The sequence below is a fragment of the Diabrotica undecimpunctata genome, chromosome 5 (genome assembly GCF_040954645.1).
Source record: "Diabrotica undecimpunctata isolate CICGRU chromosome 5, icDiaUnde3, whole genome shotgun sequence".
NCBI lineage: Eukaryota > Metazoa > Arthropoda > Insecta > Coleoptera > Chrysomelidae > Diabrotica > Diabrotica undecimpunctata.
Genome location: NC_092807.1, coordinates 157,691,232 through 157,713,545, shown reverse-complemented (window position 1 = coordinate 157,713,545; position 22,314 = coordinate 157,691,232). Strand labels below are relative to the sequence as shown.

At 33.0% G+C, this 22,314-nt stretch overlaps 1 protein-coding gene across 2 annotated transcripts in view; it reads left to right on the top strand.

Annotated features, from left to right (window-relative positions):
• Positions 1 to 202: 202 nt before the first annotated feature.
• The window catches only part of AP-1gamma (adaptor protein complex 1, gamma subunit), a 51,117-nt gene continuing 29,005 nt past the window's right edge, over positions 203 to 22,314 (top strand). Inside the window, exons 1-6 of one of the 2 annotated variants that reach the window (XM_072533077.1) lie at positions 203 to 314; positions 376 to 650; positions 1,415 to 1,476; positions 1,533 to 1,674; positions 4,988 to 5,176; positions 21,062 to 21,300. In XM_072533077.1, the coding sequence (XP_072389178.1) occupies positions 595 to 650; positions 1,415 to 1,476; positions 1,533 to 1,674; positions 4,988 to 5,176; positions 21,062 to 21,300 (688 nt within the window). In that variant the 5' untranslated portion in view covers positions 203 to 314; positions 376 to 594. Of the gene's footprint in view, positions 315 to 375; positions 651 to 887; positions 1,358 to 1,414; positions 1,477 to 1,532; positions 1,675 to 4,987; positions 5,177 to 21,061; positions 21,301 to 22,314 lie in introns of those variants that run through there. The other variant, XM_072533078.1, reaches the window with a different exon arrangement.

The window sequence follows — 22,314 nt, the reverse complement described above, 5'->3', positions numbered from 1 at the left end:
ATATATAATTCACGCCTGTTATAGTAAAATTTAATCACCTAGTTCATTAGGTAATAAACTATTTATATTTATGAATGGTGGATTTACTTCTCGAAACTCTGAGATACCTACAGATGTATTTACTATTTATGACTACAGTTAGGTACTACTTGAATAGACAAAGTTTTCATTATCTAGGGTCAATGATACTAATCTACCATGAAAAATAGATAAAGTCATAATGATTTCTCACTTATATAAATTTTGCGTATACCTTTAGTACCTATAGGTATATACAAATATTTTATACATTTCACAATGTTTTAAAACAAATTGTAAGTAGCAAATGATTAATTAAAATATATCTTTAAAAATAATCGCTTTTCTCATTTCTAGGTAGTCTATCCCACACAACTGTTCAGGAAAACACAAATTTTGTTATAAAACCTATCCGCGGTCTGATAAATTGATAATGAAATGTGTGTAACTTTCTTATCTCTACATTTATATTATCACAAGAATAAAGGCTTTTAATAGGTATACATGAACGAACATGAAAATGTCTGTAAACACATCCCAGTAATTTGAAAAAGTGATAAATCATCTTCAAGAAGTATGTATCCTTATTATGAATCAGATTGGAGCGTACTGCCTCCCGAGGCCAACAGAAGGTAAGTATTTTAAATTCAACGATCTGAAAAAAATCAGGTGTAGCTATGTAAATATAATTAGATATGTTAAAACACGACGCAGATATAAACGTCTTTTACTTTGTCATAAATTTATCTCGTTTGCATAAGATTTATCTCAGTATAATATTTGCGGAACAAACTTAACGAGTTTTTCCAACGGTTTTCAATTTGTTAACTCTTGATGAATTAAACATTGGCCATCTAAGTAGACACGTGCTACGTCATCGCTGTCCACATCACAAAATTTGTGACGTCACAGTGCCGGCCATATTGCCAATGCCGAATGTCAAATCAGTGGGATGGTCTAAAAAATAATCTAATTGTTTATATTAGTTTTTTAACAATATTTAAGTTTTAATAACGCGGTTGGACGGTTATGAGTGATATCCAAAAAAATAAATTGTGCAGTTATTATCTTTTCGTCAACTTTTAATGTCATCTGTCAAACTGTAAGGTGTTAAAAACAGGTGAATTTCTTGAGGACACAAATTTATTCCTTTAATCTTGTTTTTTAAAATATCATTAAAAAATTGAGTTCTTTTTAGTGTTAACTGCCTAATATACATTGTTGTTTACTTTGCAATGGGCATTGAGTGAACTATACGTGTGTGATATTAACAGACTTTAACCTGAATTTCTGTGTTGTGTCCAGACTAAATAATCATCATGAATGCTTCAGAGCATGGGTAATGCTCGCTCAAAAGCGAATTTACTAATTTGGAACTAATTTATTGCATTTTCAGATTTAATCCTGCTTTTAACATGGCCACAATTAAACAAGTTGTTAATGAGGCTATTGAAAGAGGTATGATTTTGCAAGCTTTCATCCATCCATATTATTACTTAACAATTATTTTTTAGTTCGAATGCCTACTCCTATGCGACTTAGGGACTTAATTCGACAGATAAGAGCGGCAAGAACTGCTGCTGAAGAACGTAGTGTTGTTAATAAAGAATGTGCCTACATTAGATCAACATTTAGAGAAGAGGATTCAGTATGGAGGTAAACAATTCATATCTTTATAATGTTAGTTTAAATTCAACGTTACTTAAGTTGAGCTCATAGCTCTTTACTAAGGATATATTTTTACAAGTAGCAGGAATCAATTTAAGTTGAAAGTTAAGAGAATAAATAGTGAATAGTACTTTGTCTTTGGTATATGCCATAATTCATTCATAAACTGTTTTGTGGCTATTTAAATTTTATCAGATTTTGATAGTAGGTTTTCATATCCATCAGGAAAGATGTCTTCCTTTAAAATGACCTAAATAGACAACTAAATTCTACTTTTAGATATCAATGACGTTAGAAGTTGAATATATGATGTAGTCTCGATGATTTAAAATATGATTGAGTTGGTTTAACAGTTAAATGGAAATTAATTGATTTAAACAAAACAAATTGTTGAAAATTCAAAATCCAGAATAAGAAGAAATGCTCTTGGTCTTTTTAAATATTTCCTGTTAACTGTTACTAACAGACTAATGGCGTTTATTCTATAGATAGTTTATGCTATTTTCCACCAGAAAGCGCCATAATCCACAATTTGAGAAAATGGTGCTTAGTCTAATGATAACGCCATCCATATATGGATGGAAATTCTAATGTAACTACCTTTCTATGATATATAAACTAAATGAAGTTGGATGCTTCCAGGACCAGAATCAAAATTATCAACTATTTATTTTTTCATTTTAACAGTGTCTTCTAAAATGAAATTTCAATCCATTATTGAATAAAAAAAAACAACTTCTCCTGTGTCTTGATCTCATTAGTTTGTTATTAATACATATAATCTTCTAATCAATTTACACATGCAGAAAATAGTCTTCTGTCCAAAGATCTTAACTATGCAAACATTTCTCAAAGAATTCCAACTAAAAAATTGTTTCTATCTAATGTTTAAATATTGCCAAATCTACTATTATATTTAGAATCATAATTTCTTAAATGGAAATGGCTCTGTTACATTGGTGATACACTATAATCTGGCTTCAATATCAAAGCTAGTTCTGCTTTTTCTCAATCATCTTAATACATTACATTCAAATAGGTTTACAATGGAGCACTTCTATTTCTTGATGTGTCAGTCACTTGTAGGCCACCTGGTCAATTAGGTCATTTAGTGTACAGAAAACTGGAAAACCGACTCATACAAATAATTATTTACATACATTACCTCATTATGCAGTCCAAAAGATTTTCGTTAATCATTCTCTCATTAGTTTTACAGTCCAAAAGGTTTACAATATGGTGAGTGGTCAAAGAAATGGTGTCCCAATTTACATATAATGTAATATTATAATAACATAATTACATATAATATAAACAAATTTTAAATGTCCGGGAAATAATAGAAAAAGAATATCAGTTTAATGTTAAAAATTAATTATACTTCATTGATTACACTAATGGATTAGATGGGTCAGTCTTGGAAAATATGGTGGAACTCACATATTTTTTCTAATTCTTCTAAAACATCTAATTCTTCTATTAAATATTATGGGTGTATCACCCATTATCTTTAACATACATGGAGGATATATTCTGAGAAAAGTCTTCTCTTTACCCCAAGGATAGAGAGGATGAATAACAATAAGTGCAAAAGAAGCATAAACCTTAGATATGCAGATGATACCGTAACATAAGCTTGAAATGGTCAAGTAATTTAATTAGCTTGGATTCCTCATTAGAAACAGGAATAATGTAACTATAAAACTTACTCGAACATGGAAAGGCACTATCCTAACAAATTTAATACATTAATCTTTCTTAATGCTAGATATCCATCTCAGATATGGATGTTAAAGGTCTCCACCTGAAGAAAAGTCTTTGAGATTAGGCTTACATTAAAATGTTGCGAATATCGTACTTAAGTATCACACCATTTCGATTATAAATCAGTGAATGTATATCATTATTAGGTTGAAGAAGTGAGTGCAAATTCTTAACTTGCTTATCCTTTCACTGACTGCCTGGAAGTATGATTTTTGACTTAATATCATTATCCACCACAAATGCAACTCCACATTCTTTGCTTCCTTGTTCCTTCCCACTATATAGAATTGTGTGCGTTTTAGCGTCCCTGACACCTTTCCCATCCATCTTGCCTCCTGAAGAGCAGTAATCATGAGCTTATATCATTTTAGTTCTTGCAGAAGTGCCGTTTGAGCTCCTGATTTATTTAGTATCCTCACATTCCAGTTTCCAAATATATAATAGTCCATGTTTCGTAGCTTGAGCCGTTTCCGAAAGTTCCGTCCTGTATTCCGAGGCAAATGTTCAGGTTTCATAACAGTGTCTTTTTTCCGGGGGTGGGTTGTCAGCCACTGCCCAACCTTTCTCCTTTACCCGGGCTTAGGACCGGCAGTGGTGACTCCTGAGCTATTCGATCCACCCATTTGTCACCACAGTTGGAGTTTTGACTGTGATACTGCTCAAACCATTTTAGTAAGCACTCCTTTGTACCCGGAAATTCTGCAATTCGTCGCCTTTTGTAGGAAACATTTTTAAACCATTGCTGTGTTCGAGATACAGAGATCCAATTTAATTTTTCGAGTTATAATAGAGTGAAAATATGTACCCAAATGGCTTACAGGGACTCACTGTGATTATTTTGACTAATAGAGGTGTTGAGGCTTGAAGGGAAGGGAACAAATAGAGTTTTTTGAGTTTTGGAGGTTTTTGGCTTATCGAGGTTCTACTGTATTACTCTAATGCCATGGGATAATTTATTAAAGAATATGTCACAGTCAATCTGTGAATGGGGTAAATATATTTAAACTCCTTATTGTTATAACAATGTGTAGGTAGATGTTTAACAAACAGGTGTTTATTTTTAAAGGGGAATAGTAGATATTCCTCAATATATATTGAAAGTACTTTTAAAATATTGTTAGTTTTAAAAACTCTGTAAGATGCTCAAATTCTCATTTTTGAAATAATTCTGAGCGCTCGTTTTTGATGTTCATAAAATTTTTTCGCAATATCGCACCAAAGATAGTTTAAAAAATAACTCTGAATGCTAAGTGGATCAGGTCAGAGGAATTATCGTTCATGGTTTACACGAGCAGCTCAGGGTGATTGTTGCATGCTATCATTATACTTTTCTGAGAGCAAACAGACAAAAGAAGATGGCTCCTAACCTTGTTCAACAACCCTCTGCATGTTAACAGCTGTAATGACTACGGATTCATTTCATTATGTTCTTTCTTTGCAGTCTTATACAACTACTTGTTTCAATATATTGATTAGTAAACATATTAAACTAAAACTTGAGTATGAAGGTTATAATGTAATAATTAATATTTTTTAGGTGTCGAAACATTGCAAAGCTCTTGTACATCCACATGCTAGGATATAAAGCACATTTTGGTCAATTAGAATGTTTAAAATTAATAGCGAGCTCAAGATTTACTGATAAAAGGATTGGTTATTTGGGTGCAATGTTACTGTTAGATGAACGTCAGGATGTGCATTTATTGATAACAAATTGCCTTAAAAAGTAAGTGCATTTACATTTCATTTGATAAAAAGGTCGCTGACATTGGCAGTCTGGGATAATGTTTATAATAATAATCTTAATTTACATTCACACATTTATTTATTTTTTAATCATCAGAGAGCCACATGTTAAAAGCTGTAAGATATAATTTTTGAAACAACAGAAATTTTGTAAAATTAAACAAGATAATTAGATAAACGAGTAGTTAATACAGAGTAAAAGAACAGATGATAGGATAAGTCATAGCTAGGCAATATACAGTAAACTATTCTAAAAACATTTTCACAAAAGAGTTTGAAATTGTTTAATATATTAATAATTACACTTTATGGTAACATAACAACTGCTAATCTGTGCCCATAAAATATGGAATACTATCATTATTACCTAAACTTTTTATAAATATATTTATAACTCTTTATAATTTACAAAAACATATTATAGAGGGTGGTACACACCAATTTAATGTTATCGTCAATTTTTTTAAATAATATAATCACTTGTATTCGATGGAATTTTTAGATCATTCTGAACGAGCTGATTTCCACAAAGTATGATACTTAAGGTCTCATTATCATCCATCCATCCCATGACTTTACAGCCCAATTCGGGCCTGGCCTTTCTCAGCAAACCTCTCCACTTGTTACGGTCTATAGCCATTTTACCCCACGATCACCTACCAAGGATATTTCTTGTGTCCTCATCCACATCATCCTCTCATCGCTTCTAGGTCCCCCAATTGGTCTCTGTCCCTACATTCTTCCATTCGACAGTTTTTTGGAAGCCTGTTTTCTTCCATTCTAAATACACTGTTTTGCCACATGTTTTTATTACTTATAGAGCCTTTTGTTCGTCTCAGTACATTTCTTACAAAGATGTCTATGTGGTTTACAGATTTTTGAGTCACTAAGTTTCTTATCCATAGTTCAGTATTGGTAGGTCTCATCATTCAATCTCAAAAGTTACTGATGAACATAGGCCTCTTCCTCGTTTCCAACCACATCTATCTTATATGCTATAGAATATAATATAATATAATGAATAGAAATATGCTTTATTGTCACTGAAAATTGTACAATTTTTTGGACAAAGCTTACAAAAAGTCAAAAAAATAACAATAACAATTAAAATTCACCAAAATTACATAAATCGTCAATATCACAAAATAAAACATAATAAAATATACAATCCATTGCAAAATTTAATTAAATTGCAAATTGCATAATAAAACCTTACGAACTTGTACCTAAACGTACTGGAATTTCTTAGTTATTTGTTAAGAAACTCTTCTACTGAATAATATGGTCTTTCAGATAGATAGGCTTTTGTCGATTTACGGAACTTAAGGAAAGAAGTTGTAGATTTAAGTTGCAAATCGAGATGGTTGTATAATTTTTTTGCCGAATATAATATAGATTTCTTTACTAACTCAGGGGACGGGATCGGTAAATACACATCAAAGGTTGAATTTCTGGTGGAGTAGTCATGATTAGGTCTTGCTGGAAAAACATGTAGGTGTTTACGAATTAAGCAAACAGTTTCTAAAATATATAAAGAGGGAATAGTTAAAATCCCATCATTTTTAAAGTAGCTTCTGCAATGTGTTATTTTACTGAGGCCAAAAAGATATCGTATTGCTCTTTTTTGTAATTTAAAAATAATATCAGATTGGGCAGCTGTACTAGAACCCCAAAAAGGAAGGCCACATCGAAGATGAGAGTTGAACAAAGAAAAATATGTTATATTGGAAGATGCTAAATTGATTTTCTTCGAAACAGATTCTATTACATAGCAGGCTGAGGCTAGTTTCTTACTTAACAAATCGATATGAAGGACCATTTAAGGTTACTGTCTATAAGGATATTTTAGAAATTTTACAGAATCAGTGATACTGATCTGGTTAACACTCTTCTTAGTTAATTTCGTCATGTCCCGGCAAATTTTTAATGAAAGGTTTAATTTCGTCTGTCGTTTTCTTACCATTTTCTTCTTCAGGATCGTCAATCAAAATCTTATCAAAAAGTTTGTTCCAGCATTTTTCCAAAGTTGAAGATTTGATCTTGGCCCACGACTCAGCTCACCAATAAAAATGTTTTATTGTTAAGATTTGAGAATTTCGGGAACACTTTTCGATTAATTCGTCTCCTGTAATAACAGATGTCTTAAGAATGCTTCTCTATATTGTCTCTTGAATGTCTATGACTCCCTGGTCTAACGGCTGGATTAAGCTTGTGACATTTGGTGGCAAAAATCTGACAATTGTCACCATTTTGTATTGTTTATTGTTTCCGCATTGTCAACAAGCAACAATGCTTTGATGGGAAGGTTTTTTAATTTTAAAAAGGATTTTACACTTGAGACGAATTCATTTTCAAACCATTCTAAAAATAAAGTGGTCGACATCCATGAACTTTTTTGGCTTCTATACCTTAAAATGCCTTTTCGGAAATATCTTTTAGAGCTCTTGGTTTTTGTGATTTCCCAACACACATAGACATCAATTGGTGAGTGAAATTAACGGAATTGTTTATGTTTTGCGACGAACTTTTTATTGACGAAATTATTGAAACAGACAGCCGTTTCTGTTAAACGATGTTTCGGTTGAAAAGGTTTCGGTTAAGGGAGGTTTTACTGTAAAATCAAATACGTAACATTTTGAGGTTATGTTGACTGATTTATTGTAGTATTTTTATTAAATCTAATTTATTGTCTTTATTTATTATCAAAGGTTCTACATTTATAACACTTACAAGTTTAAAGTCTTTATTACTAATTTATTTCACAATATTTATTTATATTTATTTCCGCGTACAATTATATTTTCGGACTCAAACTAACTCGATATTCCAAAAACTAAAACTCTTTACATAAAATGTCCCATATATATACTAAATATCCGTTATCTAGAAGGATCGATGACCTTCTCCACTAGAACGGAATTCCATCGAATGCAAACAGGTTTTTTTTAGCGTAGGGGACCCGTGGATCTTCTTACTAGAAATTTCTGCCGGCAGGTATATGATCTAGAAAAGACTTGAATGGAATAGAATTAGAAATATAATGTTTACAGTTAAATATGAATCATATATTTATCTTAACATTATTTTATTCAATTTTATTATTTTGCGTTCTAATGTAAAATAAACCATAATTAAACTCTTTTTGATGTTAATTTCATGTTTTTATTTACAAATCAATAATAATAATAAGCAATTTTTAATAATTTTGACGGCTGCTGTGATGTATTTGATTGTAATTAAATATTTGATTACAATCAAGTTTTGATTAACGTTCGAACAACCGGCCCTATGATTTTCAGGGTTTGGAAGAGAAAATGTTTGAGCGGTGTTAGTTTTATTTCAAAGATCGTTTATTAAGGACCAAGTTTCTCTTGCAACATTTTTAGAGCTTTCCAGATGATTCTGATAGTACTTTTTTAGCTGTTTTGATAAGTTTTAGATAGGTTCCTCTGTACTTAGAGATATATTCAGGGACAAAGACGTTGGTAGTCAATTTCTTGATAGTATAGTATAGTATAGTAGTGGAGTAGTGAAAGCATATTTTTTTTTATATTAGAAAAAGATGTCGCATCCACCAAAAGGTTATTAGCGACGGAACAAAATATAAATAACATAGTTAAACAGCTACAGATTATACAAAATGTTTATGGATCTGAGATAATTCACTATATTGTCACAGGAACAGTTTTGACCTAGAGCCTGTGGTAGAGCGTTTGGGATCTGGATCGTTCCTGGTCATATTTACTAAAAATTGTTAAAAAGTGTTCGACTGTTAATCGGACGTTACACTGATCAAATATAGGTGGATTTTTCTTTGTGAAAAGGTAGGAGTGCGTTAATCTGGTATGTCCTAGACGTAAACGCGCAACCGCAATTTGTTCTCGTCTATTGCGCGACCATGGAAACCACTGAGACACATTATTTTTGATTTTATTTAAATTGGAATTAGTTTGAGACCACTCATTTCGCCACAAACACAACACTTTATTTTTAAAATAAGCTTTTAAGTCAGTGGAAACACACTTGTCTATCGGCTCCGACAAATCACTTAAAATTGCCTCTCGTGCAATCCTGTCAGCTTCTTGATTTCCTGTTATTCCGACGTGTGAGGGAACCCATAAAAATTGGACGCTTCTTCCATGTTCATGAGCTTGGGAAAGCTGGTATTTTAGCAACTTTTCAAAAGGATGTTTGGGAAAAATGAGTTATAATGAATTTAAAGAGCTAAGGGAATCTGTTATAATCAGGTCTTTTGTGAGTGTAAGCTCGTTAAGAAGTTTCACAGCACGGTATATGGCATAGAGTTCAGCTGAATATGTGCTGCATGCTGGGGGTAAACGGAAAAGAAGATTGTTTTCTGAAGAAACGATTGATGCCCCCACTCCGTCTTCGGATTTAGATGCATCTGTGTAGATTTTATGGTAGTCGGGGTACTTATTTATGAGGGCCTCAAACTTGGACCGAATTAGAGAATGATGTGTATTAGATTTATCTAAATACTCTAGAGATGCATCGCAAGTTGGTATATCGATCAGCCAAGGCTCGGGGTATTTAATATCCGAGGAGAAAACCTCCGGAAAATTAATGTTTAGGTTTTGAAGAATGGATTTAATTCTTTCGTAATATGGTTTTTTAGTATAGCGAATATCTTGGAATAAATTTAAATATTTATTTGTAAAAGTGTTTTGATGTATTGGCTTTGAGGTATTGCCCGCGACTGAGGCTGCATGTGATAGAACGAGGTACATGCAGCGGTGATGTAGCGATGGTTCTCCTAAAAGAGCATAAATGCTGGATACAGGTGTAGTTGGGAAAGCCCCTAAGATTAATCTAAGACTTTTGTTATGAATAATATCTAATGATTTCAGTAGAGATTTATTAGCAGTGGAATAGGCAATTGCTCCATAATCTAGCTTAGAATGTATTAAAGATTTATACAGGAGGAGTAGAGTGGATTGGTCTGAGCCCCAGTTTTTATTACAGAGAGATCTTAAAACATTTAATCTTTTATTGCAGGAAAGGATTAGTTCTGAGATGTGATTTTTCCTTGTTAACTTTGAATCGAAGATTAAACCCAAGAATTTGTGGTGATCTCTAAACTCCAGCTGTTTCTCATACATTCTTAGGTTAGGAGGTTGTGGCAAGGAACTTGAAGAGAATTCGACTCCTATAGATTTTTCTACTGAAAATTGAAAACCTGTAAAGTTGGACCAATTTTCGAGAGTATCTAAAAAGTTTTGAAGAATTGATGACATTGAGGAAATATTTTTACCTTTAATAGATACCACTAGGTCATCAGCGTATAAACGAGCCTGTAAGGGTGCTTGAATGTTTTTGATGATGTCGTTTATTGCTACCAGAAATAGTGTTGGACTGAGTATGGATCCTTGGGGTGTACCATTTTCCAAACTATAAATATTTGAAAAGATATTATTTATTTTTACTTGAAAAGATCTGTTATTTAAAAAGTTTTGGATGAAAGCAAGGCAGTGACCTTGAATATTCCATTTATGAAGTTGTCTTAAAATGTTGTATTTCCAAGCTTTATTAAATGCACGTTTTAAGTCAAAAAATATATCAACACATTTTTGGTTTGTAGCAAGAGCTTCATGTATTTCACTTTCCAAATCTAAAATGTTGTCTGTGGATGACCGATCTTTTCTAAAGCCTTTTGCTCGGAGATTAAGAAATTAGAATTTTCTAAAACCCATGAGAGTCTGGAGTTAACAATATTTTCTAGTAATTTGCAGGTTCTCGATGTCAGAGATATGGGTCGATATGATTCTGGGTCATATTTAGGTTTATTAGTTTTTAGGAAAGGAATGCCTATTGCATTTGACCAAAGCATATTCTTTACTGATATGCCGATACCTTTGGTAGTCCAGGGTTTGTGATGTTTCGACTTAATTGTTATTAAAGGAAATGCCTTATTGAAAAAACAGACAAGTCTATCTAAAAAATCACTGAAATTGTAGTCCACGTCCACAGAGGGAAAGTGCCACCCAGAAGTCAAGCAAACATTTTGGAAGTTACGAAAGTTCTGAGCAGAAAAATCCTACCTAAACATTGGGTTTTCGAGGATGGTTTGCTAAGATTGTTAAACTTGGTATATACTGCTTCATGATCAGATAGTTCTGCAATAATAATTGTAGAGCGTACATCAAGAGGTGAGAAGTCTGAGATAATATAATCAATTATGGTAGATGTTGTTTTAGTAATTCTTGTAAGAGAAGTAACGTGCATGTAGGTGGTCGACCGATGCTTCTCTTGTTTTCCCGTGGTCTCCATTCCAATAATCTCTTTGTCCATTTTAGTCTGTCTATCCTTTCGGTGGTGTCATTCACACATTGACTTTCATTGTGAACACATTCAATATCGCCGGTCGCTTCAAACGTTGTTTATGAGAGAACGGTTCATTCTACAGAAAAACATTTTTGTTTCTCAAAAGTATCTCAACTATATTTCTTGTTTGAAACATTTTTTTGTACAGATTTTTGGTGAATCGATGTTTTCTGTTTTCCCTCCCTACGTGGGGGTTTTAGCGAGAAGCCCGGGGTGGGAGTGGCAAAATTTGTTGCAACTTTTTTGGGGTCTCAAAACTGATATTCTTAGTTTCTTCGTATGATTTTTGGAGGTTCAGTGTGCAGAGCATTTTTAAAGAGAATAAGATGAACGGATATTTTTATAATTTTTTTATTTCATTTTGCTGTATATAATGAATGAATGATCCAATATACATTATTAAATTGTTTTATAACATTTTGCTTATTATTTTAGCCTTGACATGTTTTAGTATTCAATTGAATAATAAGGATGATTTATTTCTTACTTGAAGCAAGTGGGCATTATACGATATTATTTAACATTGATATACAGACATCAACAAAGTCTAGGGTTGTTTAAGTGAATATCTTTAACACCAATATTTATTTTTAAGTTTGTGTTCTTGTAAGACTATCTTACGTTATCAGAGTCTTCTTAAAAAAAAAAAAGATTTTTTATGAAAAAAAAAAAAAAAATACATGACAATTGGAGCACTCGCTAATATCATTTAAATAAAAAACTCGGAGCACACTAGTTCGCTCCCAAGGTCAAAAAACCCTCTTAATTACATACTATTCTCCGTTCACAAATTGTTGATAGCACGAAATGTGCCTCAAACTCATAAAACGGTCGTAAATCATAGGCGCTCCTAAGGTGTTTATTCATTAAATAATAATATAATGTTTTAATACTGTTGGTTACTAATGTTGGTTATTATATTATATTAATAAAAATAAGAATTTAACCATTAACAATTTTGTAAATAAGAATACCTTATCTCTTTGGATATTTCAATACTAATCTTCGCATTTAATCACTTTAGTAGAAAATCTGGAATTCATATCCGAAGGTACTATTCGTTGCAAGATAATTAGGATGGAATTCCTCAGATTTTTAATAATATAATGGGTATAAAGATGCCGGCTTTGGCCACGTGCCTCGTCTGTTCAGTTTATATTCGAAACTTAACTTGAAAGGGTGAAGTTATTACGAACGAAAACATTTTTTTTGTTTAGTACGTTTTTGACCGCATGTAATTTACGGCTCGTCAGAGTTTCCGCGTCTACGGCAGTAATTAGCGTCTCGAATATTTCTTTTGCGAATTATATGCAGTGCGTGAGTGATTTTTTATTCCATATACCTACGAACATATACGTACCTTTCGCTCGTGCTCGTTTTGTTGGATTGTTTGTGATGTCTTCATCATCAACATCATCAAGTTTTACACCGGTACTGTTGCGTACAGTCAGTAAGTCTGTCTATTCACCAAGAGAGAAGACTATTGTCCTGAATGTTCACGATGCTCTGGTTTCTCAGAATCCCACAAACACTGTTCGCAACATAGTCGAAAGTTGTGCCAACATGACTGGCGTAGGCGAGTCAACTATATATAGGTTCCTAAGAGAAAGAAAAAAACACGGTATACCTAGCCCAAACACAAACGAACACTTAAAGAGAGGGAAAAAGCCTATTGAAATTGATGAATTTGCCAAAAATGGTATTCGAAGGAAAATTCATGGATTTTTTTTCAAAAAAGAAATACCAAACCTAAACAAAATTTTACAAGAAGTTAGAGACGACCCGGATTTGGCTCATATCGGACAAACTAAATTGTGGCAAGTTTTAAAAGAATTAAATTTCCGGTGGGAGAAATCAGACCGAAAATCACTTTTGATTGACCGGGAGGAGATAATATGTTGGAGAAGAAATTATCTAAGATCCATACGAAAATTCCGGGCTGAAGGAAGGCCAATCTTCTACCAGGATGAAACGTGGGTAAACTCAGGTCATACTCTAAAAAAATTTGGTCAGATAAAAATATATTAAGCTCCAGGCAAGCCTTTATGGAAGGTTGGTCTACTGGTATCTCCCCATCTTCTGGTAAAGGCAGTAGATTAATAATTTCTCACATTGGCAGTGAAAAAGGATTTGTTAAGCATGGTTTGTTGGAATTTCAGTCCAAAAGCACAAAAGACTATCACGAGGAAATGACAGCTGATGTTTCCGATGAGTATTTTGAGCAGATGATTGAACACATACCACCAAATTCAATTATAGTATTAGATAATGCACCTTATCATTCACGACTAGTAGAAAGACTTCCAACGACTGCGTGGAAGAAACAGGATATTCTTGACTGGCTACGGAATAAGTATCTGCCTTACGAAGATAGAATGGTAAAAGCAGAACTTTTAAAAATTGCCGGCAACACAAATCTAAGTTCAAGAAATACGTAGTTGACAAAATGGCGGAAAGTCGAAACATCACAGTCCTTAGACTTCCACCCTACCACTGAGAAATAAATCCAATTGAACTCATTTGGACACAAATGAAAAGTTATGTGGCTAGAAAAAATACGTCATATAAAATACAAGCTGTACGTGAATTGTTATACGAGTCTTTACAACATACTACACACCTACCGTAGAGACACAACCGCTAATCATTAACCCTCAAGACGGGAGCGGGAGAGTTCGCGGGAGCGAACTAGTATACACCCAAAAAACTTATGCAAAAAGATAAGAAAGAGATAAATAGACAGAGCCGCCCTTGCCGTTAACGAAGTCTGCAAAAAGCATAAATATTCGAGAAGCACGTTCAATTGAACATTAGCCACCATCCAGAAGGCAAATCCGATTTTAACTCATCATATTTTTCATAATTTCAGCCACGGACGAATCGTGTAGAAGAAATAATTCCAGCACGCAATCTTTAATCCCGGAAATCAATGCATTATTATTATAAAATAACAGACGTTAACGCCTTATTTTCTTGATTAATTTTTTTTTATAATGGTACAATATTTTCGAAATTTATAAGCCGTATTCTCAAATTATTTGTTTCTAGTTTCTTCGACAACTGTAACATTAATTACCAAAGGGGCTGCCGCAATTGTAGTAACTGTCTTGTACTCACAAATGTTCCTGCACAGCATGTCGTCTCTTCAATCTAAAAAGGGAAATAATAAGTATAATTTTAGGACAATGAGGTAGGATCGTTTCTTTCTTTTACTCTTTGTAGCCTCCTCAGGGAATGTTTAAAAATTTCTGTGGGTGTGTCTATAGACTATAGACACTCACAGACGTCTATAAATACGGGTGATTTTCAGGTCAAGGCTGACAGTTTTGCTCGGACAACCACAGAGTCGTCCTTCTTACTCTTTGAGCCCTCTGCTGGGACTCAGCTCTCCGTTTTTGTCTACCAAGCCTCTTAGCTGAGACTCTTTTTGCTCTAAAATTGCATTTTATTTTATTTGCATATAATAATCTACAGAATCCACCCAAGCATAGATTCATAGTAGACGACTCTTCGACTTAGCCTGTCGAAGACCTCTGCAGAGTCCAGGATGTCGATGTATTCCTATAATAGACCCTTATTTAATTAGTATGACATGCTGATTTCCGAAATGATAGAAACACCGATTCGCATTTAAAAGTAAACGGCAACACCCTCACCCAGGGCAGATATTATTGTGCAATGAGATGGAAACCACAGAAAACCAATCTCGCTCTGTCCTTTTAATTATTGTTAATTACTCGATACTCATATAGAGCGTTTTCTTAGTTTAGAATACTAGATGTCCTCGAGGATGGCAGGTCGTCTTAAGAACGTTTTGAGCTCGGTTATTGGGGCATCGAAACGTTCGCAAGATGCATCTCTTGTCTAGGGATTTGATGTGAGAGGTTATGGGAGGGTTGCCAGCGGTGTTCTGGATTGAATCAGAGGAATAATGATATATTTTTCTGCAGAGTTTTCTCTCTGTGACAGTGGCTGTGTTCCTCTGTCTCCGCTTAAGCAGTATTAACAAGGAATCTCAGCATTCAGTAATTTATTGCATTCTAGTTGGCTCCCCCATTGAAAGACCCTGTATAATAATGAAACTAAGTCAAAACACACGAGTATATTATTCTGTTTTATGCATGATAACCTTTATTTTCTCAATAAAGTGTAGAATTCCCTAATGTAAGTTTTAGACAGGCCAAAAGATACCCTTAGCGACGTTGGTTGCTAAGAGGAAGGCTGCGGCTTATAAACCCTGAAACCAAGGTATCATTAAAAAACCGCCTGTTAAAGTCTAGTCGTCTTAGAAAAGTTTGTAGGCCATTTATTTATCGAACTAACACTGCTCTATACATTCAATATACATTGACATGCTTCTCTTATTTATCATTATCATTCTTTGAGTTTTTTACGTTCAGTGACGTGAATACTTGTTTCCAAATCTTTGAAATTTTACACGTACCTTTCCAATACCTATCCAACAACTTACTTATGTAAAACATCGTGTATTTTGTTATTTTTTTATGATTTTACAGTCAATGCTTTCCTGGTTATTTTTTATACGATAAAACTAATTTCAATGCATTGTTATTTTTATGCGTCTTTTGACTGACTCATGCATATTTTTATTTTTATTGAAAGTACGTTACCTTCGGGTTATTGTTTATGATAATTAATCTCTCATTAAATTGCACGTGTGGAAATGTAATATGTTTAACTAATGGAGCGCTCACAAGATCATGTTTCTCGTCAAATTTGCCAGAAACAAGATATTGGATTTAACATCTACTATCTTACTAATAAAACACTCGTATTCTAAGGTTATTCCGTATTTATATCTATAGAGCGTTTCACGTTAAGAGCGTAGGCGCAAAATTTCGGGCCAATTCTTTTTAAAGGCAATCATTTTTTTCGAATCCTGAGAAAAGTAAAAAAATTTTTTGAAAAATTTAAACGCAGAATGAAAGATTACATTATTACCGAGGGCCAAAAGTCCCTTAGAATAAACAAAAAGTTTTTTTGAATGAGATATTTGAAATTAAAAATCACACTAAATTTTCTCTTTTTTTTTTCACCCCTGTAACTTATTAAAATAAACATTATAGAAGTTTTCAGGGACTTTCGGCCCTCGGTTATAATGTATTCTTTCATTCTGCGTTTAAATTTTTCAAAAATACTTATTAGTTTTTTTAGGATTCGAAAAGAATGAATGCATTTAAAAAGCATTGGTCCGAAATTTTGCGCCTACGCTCTTAAGAAAATAACATTAGGCTTATGGAGATCAGTGTTGCCAAAACTCTCAGGCATGCGGTTTACTAGATTGTCGATATATTTTTCGAATTTCCATTTTCAATTAACATTTAACTGTAAAGTCAGAATAACAAATGAAGAACTACAAAGCCTTATTATCATTATGTAGTCTCAGAGAACGACATAAAATCGCTGACATACGCATACCGTATTATTTTAAGTTGCAATTAGTAATTAGATATACGCATTCCAAGCGGTCCGTTTATTTGCTTTTAAATCTTTAATAGCCGGCGAAGTGCATGATTTAACTAAGCAATATTTTCTACTGATTTCTATGATTCATGGTATATGATAGTCTTACCGAAAAACAAATAAACTGTCGTTACTATAATTAAAATAAGATAAAATAAAATTATCTTTTGTAAATACTATTTATTTAATTAAAATCATTTTCCCTACTTTTCATCTCTTGTTTCGAATGGACACTTTTGGTCAATTACGTTAAAAAAAGTTAAAAAACAATTATTTAATTCATGTCTTTGAAAACGAAAATACAAATTATACAACCCTGAATCGTGCTTGTGTTCATTGTGGCATCGCTGCGCTTCTATCGTCCATAAGAAATACATGACCCTATCTGCGCAATGTTATTTTCTTAACGTGGAACGCTGTATAGAATAGTTATCCTAAGTATAAGGTAAATATAATACTAAAATATTTTGTTACAAATAAACTCGGTATATGTTAGTTATAAGTATTCCCACTGTATTCCGAAATAATAGTTTGGCAATGTCGCAATCTTTTGCACAAATACATAGAACAACGACATATTGAGTGAAATATGTCAATTTTGATTTTTCGTTGAAACTGTCAACTGACACCAAATATATCTTTTTCTTTATTTGTTATCTTATAAATTGAGTTTGAGTATTTTAAAATTGGAAAAAAGTTGCAAAAAATTGCAAAAATTGCCAGTGTATTTTGAAAATGGATTTATCCTTTCTTTGAAAGTTTTTCTTTTTCGTGTATTTTCCATCATGTTAATTAAATTATCAACTTCCTCGACAGCCGCAACACCTCTTAAACACATTTTTTTATTATATACATAGCTACTCACAAAACAATACAAAAAATAATATATTCTTATACCACGGTTATACTAGACTTAAACAAGGGCGTGGGTCGGTATAATCTTGGAATAAATTCTTATACCAAGTATAACTTATATCTAAGTTCTTCCATGTTTATTGTTAGTGATTTTGCCTATACCTGATTTATTCTGAGTATAAGTTTTATACTTGGTTTATTAGTTATGCTGCTAGACTTTAAAGTATTTACAGTAATTTGTAAATACATGTTAGAAAAACAAAATAAAATAGAACAATATAAAAAACAGACCCAGAAGTTACTTCTACAATTGATTTGCCTTTTGTTCCACAATTTTTTGTTCCAACAAGTTCTTTTAAAAACTTCAAAAATATAGGTACAGGGTGTCCCATTGAAATGAAATAAGAAGTATTTCCTGTGATACTGGAAGTAGAATAGTAACAACAAAATATAACATAAGATACTTTGTGCAAAGTGTCATAAAAAACCAGCAGTTGGGATCCTAATCACTCCGTTTTCTGAAAAATATCTTAAAATAGTGTAATTTTTGAAGAATTTTTTTGTTCTTTTCACTCAGAAACCGTCTTTGTATTCTTATTTATTAATCCCCCCTCACTGTTTTACTATATAAATTTAATTTTATTTGTATTTTTGTAAACATTAAAATATCCTATTCTCATAAAATATGAGTCAGCTATGTTATGTTATCTTACATTATAAAATAGACATCTACAAACCAAAAGATTTCCTTGGTTATCATGATACATTTGCGGCAAGCTCATTTATATTTATAACGTTAAATCCGCTTGAAAAAATTATTCGATGAGGCATAACCAAGGTCAATTGGTTAATATAGAAACTTTTGAATTGGTTGTTTTTATATCACCACAGCCGTTCATTCAAAAGATTCATTTTATAATATTATGTACAATTCAATTAATCCCGCTGATTAGATAACGAAATACCTTAACATGTAAACGCGATGGCCTAATTTGCTTGTATATATCACAATTTTTATCGCGTACCTTATGCAGTAACTAAAGAATAGCACAACAATAGAAAAACAATACTCATACTCAATACAAACTCATAGAAAAACAATAAAAAATAACCCATAATAAAAATTCTACGGTAGCTGTCTCGAAAATCCATTGCAACAGCATCAACCCCTAGGGCATTAACAGGGTTTATTTTTATTTTAGAAAAAGTTTTTTACACATAGCAAATTTACATTTACATACGAGGGTTGTCTTTTTAGTTGTGCATATGTCCATAAAGACAAAAAATGTGTGGACTTAAAGTACTTTATTGTTTTTCAAAATATGTCACACCAAGATCGCTACACCTTTGCTACGTACGTTCAAACCAATTGGTAAAACAGTTAATCCAATCTTCAGTTAACACCAGCAAAATCACTGTGTTAAAGGCATCGATGGCTTCTTCTGGCTACTGAAATCGCTGCCCACGCGTTGGATTCTTGATCTTTGGGAACGTGAAGAAGTCGTTGGGACTTAGGTCGGGGCTAAATGGTGGCTGGTTTAACAATTCGATGTTTTTAAGCTCGAAAAACTCTATTGTCTTTTGGGCAGTGTGAGCACTTGATTGTCCGGATATAGGATGATTCGTCGTTGTGTGTTGCTTTGTCCGAGTTTTGCGATAACTTCTGGTGAACAAGCGGTTATATACAAATTAGAAGTAACCGTTCTTCTATCTTCTAAAGCAATTGTTGCCTTATGACCAGATTTTGACACAAAATTAATCGCGACTAACAATAATATAAATGTTTTGACGTGACAACGTCTTAAATTAGGTTGTGGCTCGGAGTCACTCATGAAAAAGTGTAACGCCCGCTCACGTCTGTTACGATGAGTCACCGAACGAGAGAGAGGCCCGCCGGACCGGCGAATGCCTTGCGTCTCTCTCCCACTCAAACATGATCGGTCCGCTGCGCGCGCAGCACTAGAGAATTAGGCGCGTTGGAAATTAGTTAAGTTTAAGTTTACATGTACAATGTTTTAGTAAACAAAATATATTTCTATAGTTAACATTTGTGCAATTCTTATTTTCATTCAATTCCTTGTTCCTATTGTGCAATTTAATAATATTCATATCAATAAATATTCTACCGAGAAAAAGACGTTGTCACGTAAAATCTTCGCCCGTAAAACCGACTTTACAGGCAACCGATTTTTTTCGACACTTTTGTGTCGCGAACCGCGAATGGTTTATGGAGGAATATCTCTTACAACGCGAACGGACCTTGTTGCTTTACGAAGAGGTTCCTTAACGAGTGAAAGGTATATTACAGACATTTTGTTTAACCATGTAGTTCCATTTGCTCCTAACATAGGAAATAATTTTCTTTTATTTGGACGAGGTTGGAATACAAACTATGAACTGGCCACCCTGCAGCCCTGATCTAAATCCCATAGAGAATTTGTGACATAAAAGTTATTGTGAGAGAAGTTTGGGATGCAATTAATAAAGACCAAATACGCCGCTTGATATGCCTCGTTGCTGTGAAGAAGTAATTAGATTGAGAGATGGAAATACTCGTTATTAAGTGTTTTTGGGAGAGGGAATTGTTAAAGATTATTTAGATTATGTTTTCTTTGATTTCAATGCTAATAAAAACTTGTTCCATTTAAAGTTTTGTATAATCGTTGATAATAGAGATATCAAGATAATTTTTTTACTAAAATTTTGAGGAAAAATGGAATTATCTTAATTATTAATAAAATTTACCGTTTCTTACTAATAAATTCCACAGGGTGTTTCAAAATACAATGAAAAACACAACTTTAGTTTTACACCCCGTATACGGATAAAACGTATAATATTTTTCGAAAAACGTTAATACAGTGATTTATTAGAAATATACCTATAACATGACAAAAAATCATTAAAATCCAATCATCCATTCAGAAGAAAAATAACTTCAAACTTATGGTACATTTTTAAGGTGGTAATTTTGGACAGTAGTATATATACAGTAACTTTCTAATATACGTCCCATGAGGGCTACAATTTTTTTTCTCAATAGTGTGACTTACCTCGGTAATTAGAAATATCCAAATTATATGAAACTTTAACAATAATTTTATTTCCCGTTTTATAGCACTTGTGTTTACAAACTGAACTAACCATTTTAGAATGGTTTTTAAAATTCCATTTTTCGTTTTAGTGACTTGAATTCGGCTACCCAATTCGTTGTTGGATTGGCGCTTTGTACATTGGGAGCGATCGCTTCCCCTGAAATGGCTAGAGATCTGGCGGGAGAAATTGAGAGGTTAATGAAATCGCCTAACGCCTATATTCGCAAGAAAGCAGCTCTATGTGCGTTCCGCATTATCAAAAGGGTACCTGAATTGATGGAGATCTTTTTGCCAGCCACGAGAAGCCTTCTTTCTGAAAAAAATCACGGTAACTATATTATAAATTATCTGAGAAAACTGGCAACATTCAATACTTAGAAAGAGTTTATTTTATCTAGCAATAAAACACTGAAAACTTTTATTTTTAACACGTTCACAAAATTTATTATATTTTATTATCACTACAGCTGTTTCTTTGTCTTTAACTGAATAAGTTGAGGAGGGGAAAATATTTGTCTCAAGTTGGTCATTCAGAATTATATCTGTATTTTTTAATTTGTTAATTTCCATAGATTCTAATAATGACAGTTTAAGACTTTTATTATTTTGAGTGTGAAGAATTTGAAATTGGTTATTAAACGAACGAATGATTATGACCTAGAAGGTAAAGGGCGTATGTAGAATCTGTTTTTCTATTATCGAAAGCCCTTTCGTGTTCTGCTATACTTTTTTAAAAGGTTCTACCCTTTTGACCGATGTAAGTTTTTGGGCAGGCGCCACATGTAAGTTTACACAAGTATACACATCATATCATATATCCTATATTTGAAGTTAATTGTTTTTTAGTTATTGACGTTTGAAAAGTGGCCATTTTTACATTTTGGACAGTTGTGACAACCGAACGGTTTAATTTAAAGCAACACGGTTGGCTTATTCCAATTCCAACTTTTGATAAGCTATCAAAAAGCATTCCAACGGAAAAATACCCAAAAATACTCGATTTTTATGCACCCAGCCCAATACCTGAACAGCTCGTACTCCGGAACGATAAATGTATTTCATTGGTTAAAGAATAATCGATGCTACTCACAGATATTCAATTATACTAATGTCGCCCTCTAGGAGTCTTCGACATCTACATATGAGGAGTCGAATTCTCTTTCGCTACTCTCCCCTGTGGTCACGTGTATAATCAATTGGTCTACATTATCTTGGTCCACATCTCAGTTTTTGTTTGCTTAACGATATGACTGACATAATTGAGCAACTTTTGCTTTGTTACGCGTGCGAAACAGTCGTCGATCAAATGGCGCACCTTTTCGTTTTTAAAAGTGGTACTATG